The 14,528-nt window shown below is 39.1% G+C and overlaps 2 protein-coding genes and 1 non-coding gene across 3 annotated transcripts; 1 reads left to right on the forward strand and 2 right to left on the reverse strand.

The window, feature by feature from the left end:
• Positions 1 to 4,103: 4,103 nt before the first annotated feature.
• TRNAP-UGG (transfer RNA proline (anticodon UGG)) lies at positions 4,104 to 4,175 on the forward strand. Its single transcript has one exon. It is a non-coding gene; the product is annotated as a tRNA-Pro (tRNA).
• Positions 4,176 to 4,691: 516 nt separating this feature from the next.
• Positions 4,692 to 6,923, reverse strand: LOC131298402 (leucine-rich repeat receptor protein kinase EMS1-like). Its single transcript, XM_058323840.1, has one exon. It carries the CDS (start codon positions 6,793 to 6,795, stop codon positions 4,822 to 4,824), a length of 1,974 nt encoding a protein of 657 aa, XP_058179823.1. The 5' UTR covers positions 6,796 to 6,923; the 3' UTR covers positions 4,692 to 4,821.
• Positions 6,924 to 10,565: 3,642 nt separating this feature from the next.
• LOC131298403 (receptor-like protein 53) lies at positions 10,566 to 14,012 on the reverse strand. The gene is made up of 2 exons (XM_058323842.1): positions 13,030 to 14,012; positions 10,566 to 11,199 (listed from the first exon to the last, which is right to left on the reverse strand). Exons 1-2 carry the CDS (start codon positions 13,795 to 13,797, stop codon positions 10,684 to 10,686), a joined length of 1,284 nt encoding a protein of 427 aa, XP_058179825.1. The 5' UTR covers positions 13,798 to 14,012; the 3' UTR covers positions 10,566 to 10,683.
• Between the last annotated feature and the right edge of the window lie 516 nt (positions 14,013 to 14,528).

The raw sequence follows: 14,528 nt of genomic DNA on the forward strand, positions 1-14,528 counted from the left end.
TGGCAAAGCGGCATTAGCAACTGCGCAGCACGCTGCACAGCACATAGCTGTGCAGCACGCTCCCAGCATCCCTCCCTTTCATATTGGGAGAACAGGAGTTATCAAATGAGATGGGAGTCCATTGGTACGAGCTGTTGGTTCACGTGGTGTGTAGTTGTGTACTACTGTATAGTCATCGGGCAACATGGGTTCTGATATTTTGACGCTCAGATCAAATCATCTTCACATTTTTTTTCCTTATAATATAAGGTGTCTCGGGTCAGTCCATTTGCTCGCACTTCACACTATTCTTTATAATTCCTCCTACAACCATTAAACACGCTTATGTGTGGGATATAAGGTGGCCTCAAGAATTATCAGCAAAAAGAATTGGACTTAAGATCTTAGAAGGAGCCAAACCATTTCAGGCCAGATCACCCAACCAGTCGCTTGGGGTGTTTGAATTGAAGTAATTTTTTTTTTGTCAACATTGTATATATTAACGGGGGTTGATGGGGGTGTTAAAAATTAGTATTACCACAAGAGATTAATTTTCTATTCATAAAAATCGAACCCGTGATCTCTCACTCCCAAAGGGAGCTACACAACCAGTTGGGCTATACGCCCAAAGGTTGGTTTGAATTGAAGTCGTCTTCAATGTCTGTTTTTGTTTTCTTTGCTAGGGTTTGAAAAATGGATTTTTGAATTTTGAAATTCGAATGCCGCAGGCTGCATGTTTAATCAAATCAGTAATTGGCGGAGAGGGCCAGTCATTTGATGGCGTAGGTCCACGTTGGGAGCCTCGTTGTGTGGAGCCACACCACACCACCGGCATAGATTGGAGCGTTCGAATTTTCCAAGCGCGATTCGATTCCTATGTTGACGTTACATAAATTCCATGCCCTAGGGTTTAGGGATTCGTGACTACAAAGATTACTGGAGAATGGGTCTATCTATCGCAACCGGGTTAAGCTCTACTCTACATCTTTATCGTATCGTACCCCATAACACTTGATTATTTTGGCACCATATCCATAAAAAAATCTAAACAGTTCATCTCGTAGCTCTCGTATTCATGAAACACGTGTGCAAAAAATTAGATTGATCGAAAATAGGTAGATGTATAAAAAAAATCGTTTGCAGTGGATATCGAATATGGGTTTTAGCTTTAAATGGTTTGTTCATATCGATCCATATAATTTTGCACACACATATTGTAGAATGCAAGAGCTATGAGATTGAACCATTTGGATGTTCTTTTGAGTCCGAGATGGAATCAAAATGGTTGAGTCTGATGGGGCGTGTGTGAAAACTTGATATCAACCCAAAGTCAATTTGAGATAAGTAAAGAGGTTTCAAATATTATTGAGTGATCTGTGGTCGCTCATTTCACTCTCTAAAATTGTTTGACTATATTTCCTTTACAGTATGGAGGAGAGCTTAACCCATTGCAACTGGTCACGATCTTGTCATCTCACGTGACAACTCTCACGTGATCATATTATGTGACACTCTGACCTTCTTTTTTTTTTTTGTGAAAACTGTTAATTTTATGACCTTGTTCGGTCAAGAGTTTTTGATTTTGAATTCTAATCATTATTTTATTTCTCTCTCATTATTTTATTCTCATTTTTTTTCTCTATCTCTCTCCAATCATTATATCTATTTTCAATCATTACTCTATTTCTTTTTTGACTCATTACCTACAAATTTAAATCTAAAATCCCAAAGGTCTCTAAGTTTGAACACTTGCATTTTCAAAAAACTAGTAAAGATTCAACTTTTACTGCCAATCAAAAAACAGGAAAAAGTTCAAACTTTTACTAGAAAAAGGCTCAATACGGCAAGAAAAAGAAAAGCAAATTGCATGAAACAAATGAAACCACCACACACCCCAATTTGGACCATTGTTTTATAATCAGTTAACTACTACTACATTACTAGATTTTTTCCAGTCAGTGGGGAGATAGACTTTATTTGACAAATCAATTCTCACTTGTGGATAAGAAAAAGCAAATCAACTCACTCCTTGGATCACTCTCTTATTACTGTTCGAAAACCCAAATTCTGCCATATTCTTCTTGTATTAGAGAAGTCAATCAGAAAACCATATTCCAACAACAACCCTGCTACACACATACTGTTAGCGCACAGATTTCGTCGTGAGGCTCACCACGGGTTCTACATAAATAATCCGAGCCGTTCATTAAATGCAAAATATTTTTTCAAGGGTCCTTGAGAAAAAATCAGCTCAATCTGATACCTATAGATACTCAATCTAATCGTCTAGCTTTTCCTTCTCCTAAAATCTGAATGAAAAATTAGACAATTGGATCGAGCATCTATAGATATCGGATTGAGCTGATATTAAGTGGAAACCATTGAAAAAATATTTTACATTTAATGAACGACTCGGATAATTTGTGTGGAATCCGTGACGGACCCCACAACAAAATCTGTGCACTATTAGTCTGTGTAATCAGACTTTCTGTTCCAACAATGCTACTTTCAACCTGTAACTATACATTCCGATTTTGTTGTCTCTGAGTCTATGACAAACGATGAGATACTAACGATTTTAGGTTTTCAGAATGGTCTAAACTCCAAAACAACGTGTCATTTTGAATCTTTTCAGTGCAGAGAAATTTTTGCCGTCAATTTTTCTGAAACTACAAAGGTGGCTAGATTAGTGCGTCTTATGAAAGGATAACATGAGAGCTGTCAAATGGGAGGATCTGGACTCCCACAACTCCCACACACAAACACAATCACATTCATAGGTGAATAAACCTTTTTTGGCCCCGTTTGATAACAGTGATAGATGGTTGGGATTCATAAAGAGATGAAATTATGATTGAGATTAGTAATGAGAAGAGATTCGTAAGGAGATGAGATTGGTGATGAATATGTTTGTTTGAGATGGAATTATTAATATCATGTTTGTTTCATATGAGATATGATTTGATTGATAGTATACACTTCTGTTTTTGTCCTTCACATGGGATAAGATTGGTAAAGAGATGGAATTGGTGAAGGCTATTTTCGTATTTGTGCATTGGCAAGGAGGGGATTGGATTGTTAATACCAAGTCCCCCAAAGTATTGGTAATACCGCATAATGAGGGGATTCACATGCCCATGGGATTAATAGTCCACACCTCTTTTTGGTTACCAAACAAGTTATTGTTAAACGGGGCCTTTACTAACAACTTTCTCCATTTGGTTGTGGACGCATTCGAGTATTACACATACGACTCAAAGGAAGTTTCGTTTTCATAGTAGTGTGTTTCTACAAAACTTTTACATGTGTTATACTACTAGTTTTGAGACGCAAGTGAGTCCACGGGCTAAACGAAATGCTCTCTTTCCTTTCCTTTTTCGTCCCTCCTTTCAATTTAAATTAAAAAAACGTGTTTACGTGTTGTTTTGAATCTTTTCAATGAAAGAGGAACCTTGGCCGTCAGTGAATTAGAGCGGTGGTGTCAAGACTCAAGATTAGTGCCTTCATATAAATGAGAAGATCCGGACTCCCACAACTTAAGCACACAAACATAGTCACATTCACATTCATATGTCGGAACTGCAATAATATTCGCACAAGTGAATAAACCTTTGGTTAATAGTTTTTCTATACATAGTCACGTTCATATGTCGGAACTGCAATAATATTTGCATAAGTGAATAAACCTTTGGTTAATGGTTTTTCCATAAAAAGTCACATTCATATGTCGGAAACTGCAATAACATTTGCATAAGTGAATAAAACTTTGGTTAATAGTTTTTCCATTTGGTTGTAATCGCCTTCGAGTATTTCTAGTGGTGTTGTACTTAATAATGCAATTGTTTTTTATTTTATTTTAAATCTGATGTTCGGGGTATCTTGTACGCACTTCGATTAATTCCGAAGCCCTAGATTAAGTTAACAGTCAGACAAACCCTGCAGCAGTCTCAAAGTTTGAAGTGTTTGGCCTCCGGCCCTCTGTGAGATTCATGTGCAATTGGTGCAACTGTCTTGAAACATCTTTCCTTGGTATATATTTGCCTGGGTTCTTTGAGTTCCATCTTTTTTAGGCTTTTGCCACAGAGTAGGTTGGAAAAATGTATTTGCGTAAATGATATGGAGGTGGGTGTTTGGTCTAGTGGTATGATTCTCGCTTTGGGTGCGAGAGGTCGTGAGTTTGATTCTCGCAACACCCCCCACATATGTTATCTTTTTTTCTCCCGACGGTACAATGATTTGCCTGAAAGCTTCATCCACAAGTGTTAAATCCGGATTTCGTGCATGTAAATGATTTCATTCATTGTCCATTAAGATATCTCTATGACTGGATTGTGGCAATCTCCAAGGTAATTTTCTGGTTTTATCTTAAGCTTCGAGGTAATTGGCTGGTAATCGTCAATGGTATGGCCATAATATGGTCCTCACTCCCCCACATAATATGGTCAGGTCCGAATTACGTGCAGGAGAGAGGAGCTGGGGCATCATGTGGCAAATACCCCTCGGGGCGCTGAGTAATTCTCCAAAAACCTCATGCATAAGCCAAAAAACCTAAGGTTATCGGTCACAGGGGCGAAACATTGTTGACAAATAAAGGGACCTACGGAAGAAAAGAAGGAAAATCTAGAAATCTTTCTGAAAAAAGTGTCTAGGAATCAAAATGTTGCATATCATTATGTCAATAGTTGATCAGATGAGAAAACATTGCCAGAATGTTAACGAGCATAACCAACTTGTTAAGTATGAAATTGCATCAACTGTTGCTACAAATTGACCGATCAAAACTATGCGTTTTAGGAGGACAACGATTTACGCGTCGAAAGTTATGATTTTAACGAGGAGGAATTAGCGGTGTTTACAAGGAGGGAGCGGAGCTCCACACAATCCCGGATTGCCCAAAAAACCAGAAACAGGTAGAAGAGCCTTATGAGGAGGAATTCTCCCACTTAGCCGATTCCCAGAAACATCAAACTCTATCAGCCCCTTCAAGTTCAGTATGTTTTCGGGAATACTACCAATCAATTTGTTATTGGAAAGCACTATCGTTGTCAACTCCGTGGCATTGCCAAGCTCCGTTGGTATCCTTCCCGAAAGCTCGTTTCCTGAAAGTTCTAGCACCTGCAATGCACTCAGTTGTCCCAGTGACGCCGGTATTGGTCCTCCCAATGGATTATGCGAAAGGACTAGCGACACGATGGAAGTCATAGCCGTTTTTTCCCCAATGTTTTCGTCGATAAAACCCTTGAATGTGTTGTTGGATAGGTCAATGGAGTTGAAATGCCCGAGTGGTTCTTGGACATTTTTCGAAAAAACTGCATCTAATTGTCCTGATAGCATGTTGGAGTGGAGATCAAGATCCATGAGAAGCACTAAGTTCTTGAATTCTAGTGGAATCGACGAGTGGAATCTGTTGTTTGATAAGTTAAGAAATGAAAGGTTTGTCATGTTTCCAATCCAAGTGGGTAATTTCCCTGTCAATCCATTGCTTGATAAATCAAGTGTTGACATTGATGAGGAAGATAACCAATTTGGGAGCTGACCTTTGAGTCCTGTTTTCGCTAACAGTAGCCGAAAAAGCCTCGAGTTTTCAATCCATTCTGGTATGGTCACAAGTCCAAGAGGATTAAATGAGAGGTCTAAGCTTTGTAAATTCTGTAGTTTCACAAGTTGAGGAGGAATTGGACCAGAGAGTTGGTTTCTCGACAAATCAAGTGTTTGAAGACTCCCTAAATTGGCAAAACTTGATGGGATTTCCCCGAAAAACCTGTTGTTTGAGAAGAAAATATCAGTGACATTGACAAGGTTTCCAATGGTTGCGGGCAGTTTTCCACCCAGCATATTGTTTTCGAAAATCAGCCTCTGGATGTTCGAAAGCTGCCCGATCGATGCCGGCAATGCCGCGGTCAGCTTGTTTTCGGATAACCGACAGAATTGCATGGAAACAAGTCCAGAAATCGACGATGGGATGGTTCCAGTGAGTTGGTTTTGGTTGAGATACATCAAAACCAATTTGGACAGTCCGCCAATTGACTTGGGTATGCTTCCACTTATTTGGTTTTCGGATAAATCAAGATATTCAAGCAACTTGAGTTTCCCAATGGTGTCTGGAATTTTCCCAGAAAAGTTATTTTCGTGGAGATCAAGCTGTGTTAGTGAAACCATATTGCCAAGTGAAAGTGGGATTTGACCGGAAAATCGGTTACTCGAAAGACCCAATTGGGAGAGAGAGGAAAGAGATGGAAAAACAGTGGAAGGGACAGTACCGGACAAATTGTTGTTACTGAGGAAAAGCTTTTCCAGTTTGGTGAGGAATTGGAATGACGTGGGAATCGAACCGGCGAGCTTGTTTTTGTCGAGAAAGAGGTGATTGAGTTTCGAAAGCCTTCCGAATTCGGGCGGAATTCGGCCTTTCAACTCTTTGAGGTTACTGAGGTCGAGGAGCTGGAGGAAAGAGAGGTTGGAGAGGGAGGGGGAGAGAGTTCCGGCCATGTAGGTGTCGAGGATGAAGTCGGCGCCCGACATGAGGCCGGAGCGAGAGACGTTAACGACTCGGCCGGAGGTGGGGTCGCAGACGACGCCAGCCCAGGCGCAGCAGTCGGAGGAGGGTGTCCATGAGAGGAGGAGGTTTGATGGGTCGGAGGTGATTTTGTGCTTGAATCCAAGTAAGGCCTGTTTGTCTACTTGGTGGCATGATTGGGATGGGGATTGGATGAGAGAGAGTGTGAGGAGATAGAGGATGAGAGAGAGGGGTTTTCTCTCAATGGGAATAGACATTGGAGATTGGAGTGTGGAAATGGGAGTTGGATCATTGGAGTTCATGTAGTGTACATTGTCGGTGGAGGTGGTCAATAATCTGATCTAAGTGTCGGAATTAAGAATTTGATGACAAAGAATACTAGTAGCAAAGAGGATATATTATATGTACCCAATTAGCCGCCACATTGGAAAGGGCATCAATGCGCTCCAGCAATATAAATATGCATGATTTTTTTTTAAGGAAACGCAAACATATATTCATAGCTAAAGCTCTGAATAACAAGAAAAACAGACAACCACCAAAAATTAACACCTCCAGTGCTGAAGACCACCGATCTGCTCATGGACGTGGCCAAAGAAAGTAGGAAAAACCATATCAAATGCTAAAGCTCACCTCTCCTTCGTCATGATTCATTCAGGTGGAATGTAGTGGAGGTAACATCCACATAAGAAAAGTTTCTCTGTAAAAGCTGGAAACTGAACACAAGGCAGGTCCTTGCACCGATTTGGAGTTCCCGTGTTGAGAGATACTCCTGTACTCTTTTCGTCCCATATTATCTCTTTACTAGTAATCTATTTTGGAATGTCCCAAAATATTTTTACTTTATCTGAAAAATCAATAATTTTTTTTTGGCAAATTATTAGCATATAATTAACCTTTATAAATAAAAGTAGTTTTAAAAGTAAAGAATAAGAGATGGCATTGAAAATCAAATCCAATTTTCTAAGGAAATGTGCATTATTTGCGTGATCATTAATTTAATGCACAACTCCTTAAAAAGATTGAAGTCCCAGACTCCCGGCATAGAGTAAACAATATGTACCAGAGGGAGTAATTTAGTGGTTGAAAATGAAACGAAACAGAGTATATTAATCCTAAAGGGTTTAGCTAAGTAGACATGAAAAAGCAACTAAGTATTTGTCATCCATGAAACTGCATGTTCGAATCCTGCGAAAGCGAAGAATTTCAAACTTTGGGCCACTGGAAGATTTGCGTGATCATTAATTTCAGGATACTGAAATTAATTGAGATGTGCGTAAGTTAGCACCGACATCCAATTATTAAAAAAATGAAACATAATTTACCATACCCAAAAAAAAAAGTCCCTGGTCCGTTAAACATACGACTAAATGACGCAAAGTATCACTAATCCATCATTAGTGGGATCACACGGTACTGGGATTACTGGCAAATGAAGCTTAGAAATGCATGCTTCATTGGGAGATAATCAAAATTAATTCAAGTTGTTGATGGATCTAGCTAGGATAAAGTCAAAAACTATGAGCCGTGACCCTACCATCGTTGTGCAGATAAAAATTTCGTAAAATTTATCACCATTGAAGGGAAAGCCACTCCCTTATAAAAAAAAAAAATTACTAATAACAATGCCAAAAGTATATAGTGGCCGGTGTTTAGATTGAGACCTGTGACCCTCATCCTGACTTGTGATAAAGTGATAAGAATGAAGAAGATGCGTGAGTTGATTTAACGCAGTGCGCGCCTCGATTTGGGGACTGGTTGAGCCTTTTTTTTTTACAACCGAATGTCTGGGGCAGGTTGCGCGCATCTCGACCGATTCCGGGGCTCTGAAGGTAACGAACAGGCATGACGCCCAATGGTCCCAAGGTTTGGAATGTTTGACCTCCGTGAGAATGAAACCGAGACCTCATAGATAGGAGCACTTATTGCTTTCTCACAACTATTTCGCCAAACTCTTGAACATCTGAACTTGTGATAAATGTGGGAAGGTAAAAGGTTGGTCTTCTTTTTTTCGGGCCCTTTTTTTTGTCCACAGATAAGGTTGTTTTAGAAAGTGACTTCTTCTTCATACTAAATGTCAACGGACTAGGCCCTCTTTGGCAAACAAATTTCATCACCAGAGTTGTTTTAGAAAGTGACTTCTTCTTCATACTAAATGTCAACGGACTAGGCCCTCTTTGGCAAACAAATTTCATCCCCAGAGTAACTAATAATTTTGTATCTTGTTTACTCGAAAGTTGTGACCAAATAGAGCTACTCCTATCAATTAAACCACTGCAGCATGTTTCTTCATTCTTCAATCACGATTCTCTGCATGGGAGAATTTTGAGTTGGCCTTCATAAATCACCATCGGCCGGCGAATATACTCCAAGTCTGACTCTAATTCATTTTCTTTCACATCGCTGCTTAGAACGATCTTCAATCCATTGAAGCTGCTCGATCCACAACTCAATTTCAAGAATCGTGCGGCTAAAATGTCGCTTGGTACTAAATGAGAAACTTCGGAATGTCATTCTTTGCTTTTGGTATTCAATGTTGTTCTCTTCCTTCCTTGGACTTGTTCCGTTCGGTTCCATCGGTTGATAGAAGGATTAATTTTTTTTTTAATTATTGGTCATTTTATAAGGATTAATGAAATCTGGCACTCGGCTCGTTAAGGAAGAAAAATGGGCTTAACTAGTTGGGCTTATTGAGGCCTCAATGATGTTCTGTGTACAACGGTCAGCCCTTTCACTGCTAGCGATTATTGAAAGCAAGGGTTCACAGGCCTAAGCAATCGGCCCAATTCGATATCATGATGGCCCAGTTAGCAAAACACTTTTTAAGTTTTCAGCAGATTTATTGCAACTCTTGTAGTTCAAAGTTTTTGTACTCCCTCCGTCCCATAAATGTTTGTTCAGTCCGAAAAACGAGAACGTAAAAATAATACAATTTTTGCAAGAAAGATTCAGAAGGATTTCAATCATTTACTAGGCATCGATGAGTTCCTTTAATTTATGAAAAATGTTTGAATTTTGTCTCGAAAGAAACACATTATTCTTTAGTTCTCGTTTTGCGAACTAGACAAATATTTTGGTGCAGAGGAAGTAGCTCCTAAGTTTTATGAGTTCAACAGTATTTTTCATTTTGAAGATTGAGTTTGAATACAGTACTTGGATTATAATTGGAGATGCTCTTATGAGTATAATAACAAATCCATTTCAAAAATTTGAACAAGCCCGTATCAAATTTGAATTAACTTTGTTCGTTTTACGGCTATTACCAGTAATTTAAAATCTGAATATTCAAAATATCTTTCATCATTTCTCTTAATTTTTCTTTTGTATTTTTTTTAAAGTGGATACAGAAATGCTACTGGTACAGCAAGTGCTGTATGGACAGCGAATACAGCGCGCTTTGGGCCCATCTCGAGTCCATCAAAGATAATCAGAGTCGCTCATTTTGTTCAAAATATTTTTTTTGGGGTCACCGTAAAAAATCAGCTCCATCCGATATCATTAAGAGCGTTTACAAAACGTCCAATTTCGCTTCAAAATTTAGTCTAGCAATTTAGCAAACATGGACATTTCATAAACGCCCTTCACGATATTGGATGGAGCTAATTTTTGACAAGAATCTTAAAAAAAATATTTTAAACAAAGTGAGCGGTTTCAATTATCTGTGTTGGACCCGAGACGGGCCCAAAAGCTCACTGTACATGCTGTCTGTACAACTCTTGCCGTACCAATAGCACAATTCAAGTGGATAATAGAAACCACGTGCGAACAATACACGTCACGGGGTCATCCACAAACCTTTGTCCTTGGAATCTGGATGCTGCAAAATAAAAAAACAAATCTAGTTTGGATTAGCTTCGTCATCTGAAGAAAGATCTTTACTATTACCAAAACTATTTTTAGATCCTTATGATTTCCCAATAATATCACTATTACTGAAATGCTGCTCGGATTAGACGGTTCATATTCGTATGCGTTCAAATTCAACTCAAGCCGTTCATGTCGAGATGAAAGATCGGATTGGTCACTCGACACCGCTTTGCTGGAATGCTGCTCGGCAGCATTGATATCTAACTTCTAGTTGTAGAGAGAGAAAAATGAGGATTGAGAGAGTCTAAACATACATGCATGGATAGTCACCATGATGATCAGATTCAGACCAGATTTCACACACAAACACACAAACACACATTTCAAGGAATCACTGGCCCAAACATCCTCCTACACTCCACCGACGACTTCTGCTCGCCACCCTCGCAAAAGAAAAAACTCGCCGGACACCGGTACAAGCAGTTCCTCCCCAACTGGACCGTAACCGAACCCGGATCCGTCACCTTCATCAACGGGCCTGGTATGGGTCCGAACAGGTAATTCCCACCCAGCAACAGCCTCTCGAACTGCGACACCCCGGCGCCGGGTAAAACCGCCCGGATGGCGTACTGGGTCGGAATCATACCCGTGAACCTGTTGTTCTCCAGGGATAGGGAGGAGAGCTTGGGCATTAAACCCATGAAGGCCGGTAACAGTCCTTGGAGCTGGTTGTTGCTTAGATCCACGGCTATGAGTGGTGGGTTTTGTTGGGCCCAGTTGTAGGGTACTTGAACCGACCCGAATTGGTTGTAGGAGAGGGTGAGTTGCTCGAGAGACGGGTGGGTGAAAAGACCCGATGGGACTGACCCGCCGAGCTTGTTGTGGCTCAGGTCCATTACCTACAGAAAAAAGGAGCTAAATTTTTAATCAAATGAGGTGAGAATGTTATGGTGAAATTTGCATGGAAATTGTTTTACTCCGTATTTGATAATGGTACAAGTAAGCTCCCGTTCTATTAAGATTCTTAATTTTATAAGTACTTATTTTAAATTTTACAAGAGAGATCATTCTTTTATAATACATCACTTTTAATTTATAAAATTAAATACTTATTTGACTTAACAAAACGGGGTCTAAATATCCAAATGCTGCAAAAATAAATGACCAGCTCTAGCACTACGTAAATAAGAATATAATGCGTTTGAAATTGTTCGATGGACTTAGATTTCACATGATTGTACATTGACTATATATACCCGTACCAAACGATTGCAAACATATCTATATCTGAACATATCTGTGGAAGCATTTCGAAAATAATTGTACAAACAAAAATGGTACGTAGTAAAACTGAAACTACAAAAGGGTGAATACTATTTGGGACATACCTGATCTATTCTGTCTCCACATTTTGGCCTTTTTTCCGCACATCTTAAATAAGCACTAAGTCTAGGTACATTACATTTAACCACTACGTACATTTTTTGTAGGGTTCACTTCGGATTCCAAAAAAATACAGAAAAATGTCCATAAATTTTAGAATAATATTTTATCGGGCAATGTAAAAAATCAGCTCCAACGGATATCGGTAACTATTATTTCTTGATTCGTAGGGACAAAACTGTGCAGTTGAGCAGTTTCGACCATACAAATCAAGAAATAATAGTTACCGATATCCGTTGGAGCTGATTTTTTACATGGCCCAATAAAATATTATTCTAAAATTTATAAATATTTTTCTGTATTTTTTTGAAATCCGAAGTGAACCTTACAAAAAAATATAATAGATGATGTAGTGAATAAATGGTAGACGTAACATCTCTCATAAATAAGTTCGTAAATGGTAGTAGTAGTAAAGTATTTAAGATTGTTTGACTTCTTTATAATAAACCGTATGATAATCCCAATAAAGGGAGAAAAAAAAAATGTCAATTTTTGTATTACCTCCGTCCGGATTTAATTATTCATAGTTCTATTCTAACCAACTAAAAAACGGATTATATCTTTGAATCCGTAATGAATTTTAAATTGAAACATATAATCAATTGAAAAATGACACAAATTCTAAAAAAAAACTATTAAATCCGGACGGAAAGAGTAGTTCCCATCAACTACTTAACTTATTAAACTCATGGTACTTTTTAACCAAATCCAGGAGTGCCAAAATCGAAGGTTTTATTAAATTATGTTCCCAATTTTTTGAAAAAGCAATAACGAGGAAAAAAAAGTGTATATTAGTACCTGACATTCTGTCTTGTTTTTGTATTTAATGAACCTTTTATGGATTTTAATCATATTTTTCCTTTCAAGTTACTTCTAAATTCCGAAAGGTAAAAGCTTTTGACTCCCCCAAAAAATTCCAAAAAGAAAAAATAAATCTTTTTAACATAAAATATCCAAAAGACAATTCAAACATCTGGCCTACTTTTCAACTATTTTTTTTAAACAATTTTTTTTTTAATCTAAAGTAAAGTTATTTCTACTAAACAAAACACTTAACGCATTTTACGCATTTTCTTCCATTTTACGCATTTTCTTCCACTGAACTAAAACACCCGTGCATATTTTCTTCGTTGTTAGTGACAGACAATCTTCGGACGAATACGAAGAACAGATTATGCAACACATTTTTAACAACTTTTAGTATAGTGAAAACACCGTAAATAGCTTGCTATAGAAGCCTACCGGAAACGGCACCGGAGTCTAAAAAGTGTATAACTGATTATTACCTGCAAATTCACCATACTCGTTAAACTCGCCGGAATATTCCCTTCCAGTTGATTATTCCGCATGATAAATTCAACAAGAGACGCCGGAAGCGTAGCCGGGAGTTCGCCGGAGATGGCATTATCGCTGGCATCCAAGAGATTAAGGCTACCGAGTTGACCCAGATCGGGAAGCTCGCCGCTGAGCTTGTTCCCTTGGACACCGAGCCTTACCAAATTCTTCAGACCGTTGACACTCCACGGCATTGTGCCCTCCAGCTTGTTATTATCAAGGTAAAGCTCTTGAAGCCCGGATAAAGACCCGATAGAGTCGGGTACTGGCCCGGATAGCGAGTTAAACGAGAGAATGAGTCGGCTCAGCCGGGTCAAGTTCGAGAGCGAGTCGGGTATCGAGCCGGAGAAGTAGTTGTTGGAGAGGTCTAGGGTTTGGAGGTAGGGGAGGTTCCAAGAAGAGGAAGCGAGTGACCCGGAGTAACCAGCCGAGTCGAGGGCGAGTTCGGTGACCCGGCTCGAGCCGGAGATCACGGCGTCGCATCGGAAGCCGCAGGTGAACTTTTCGGTGAAGAGGCTGTCGCAGGGGTCGAAATTGAAGTCCCACGAGGCGAGGCAGGAGCCGGGACTCAGTGAGTTGGGATCGAGTCCGTTCTTGAACTGCTTCAGTGCCTGTGTGTCTCCCCAGTAGGTGGCGGAATTGGCTTTGGGGAGGAGTTGTGTAAATGTGATGATGAAGAGAGTGAGAAAGAAGAAGGTGAAACAGAGAGAAGTGCCCATTTGTGTATTTTCCTGGTGTAGCTCTTGGGTGGGAGCTGCTGGAGAGAGAGAGAAGTGCGAATTGGGAGGAGAGAGAGAGAAAGAAATGAGATGGGTTTTTGGTTTTTCTTACCTCACTTTGGTTCAGGGACGTCCTGGATTGAGTGCTTTCATCGGGCAATTGTCAGGCCACCTGCTGCTGCTACTGCTGTATTTGAATTTGTTCAATAAATAGAGGACGTTAAATAGAACTGCGAATTTACTCGATGTAGCCAATTTATAAGAAAATTTAAAATTTTCTCTTATGAATTGACTACATGTAGCAAATTCGCAGTTGTATTTAACAGCACCTTAAATAGATTGCGTAGATAGATTATGGAGATTGGAGAGAGAAAGAAGGATTGGGATGCTTTAACGAGCAATGCTATGGTGACAATATTTGAAGTGAAGTTGCATAAAGCAAAAAATGACTTTCTGAAGGTTTTGTTTTAATTCAAAAAAAAATCGGCTTATGCTATTCACGAGAAACCTTTGTGTATTATTTTATCGTTTCAATGAAAGGAATCGATAAGTGATTTTTTTACTTTCACCTAAATTTTTTTGGAAAATAACAAAAATTCAAAATATGTGTAAACAAATTTTACTTTTCAGATTCTTCTGATTGAGACGAACCAATAATCCAATAAAATTTGGAATAAAACTAACGAATGCGATTTTTTTGAACAATGACAAAACCTCCAAAAAATTGTTAA

Source organism: Rhododendron vialii, chromosome 8a (genome assembly GCF_030253575.1).
Source record: "Rhododendron vialii isolate Sample 1 chromosome 8a, ASM3025357v1".
Classification (NCBI taxonomy): domain Eukaryota; kingdom Viridiplantae; phylum Streptophyta; class Magnoliopsida; order Ericales; family Ericaceae; genus Rhododendron; species Rhododendron vialii.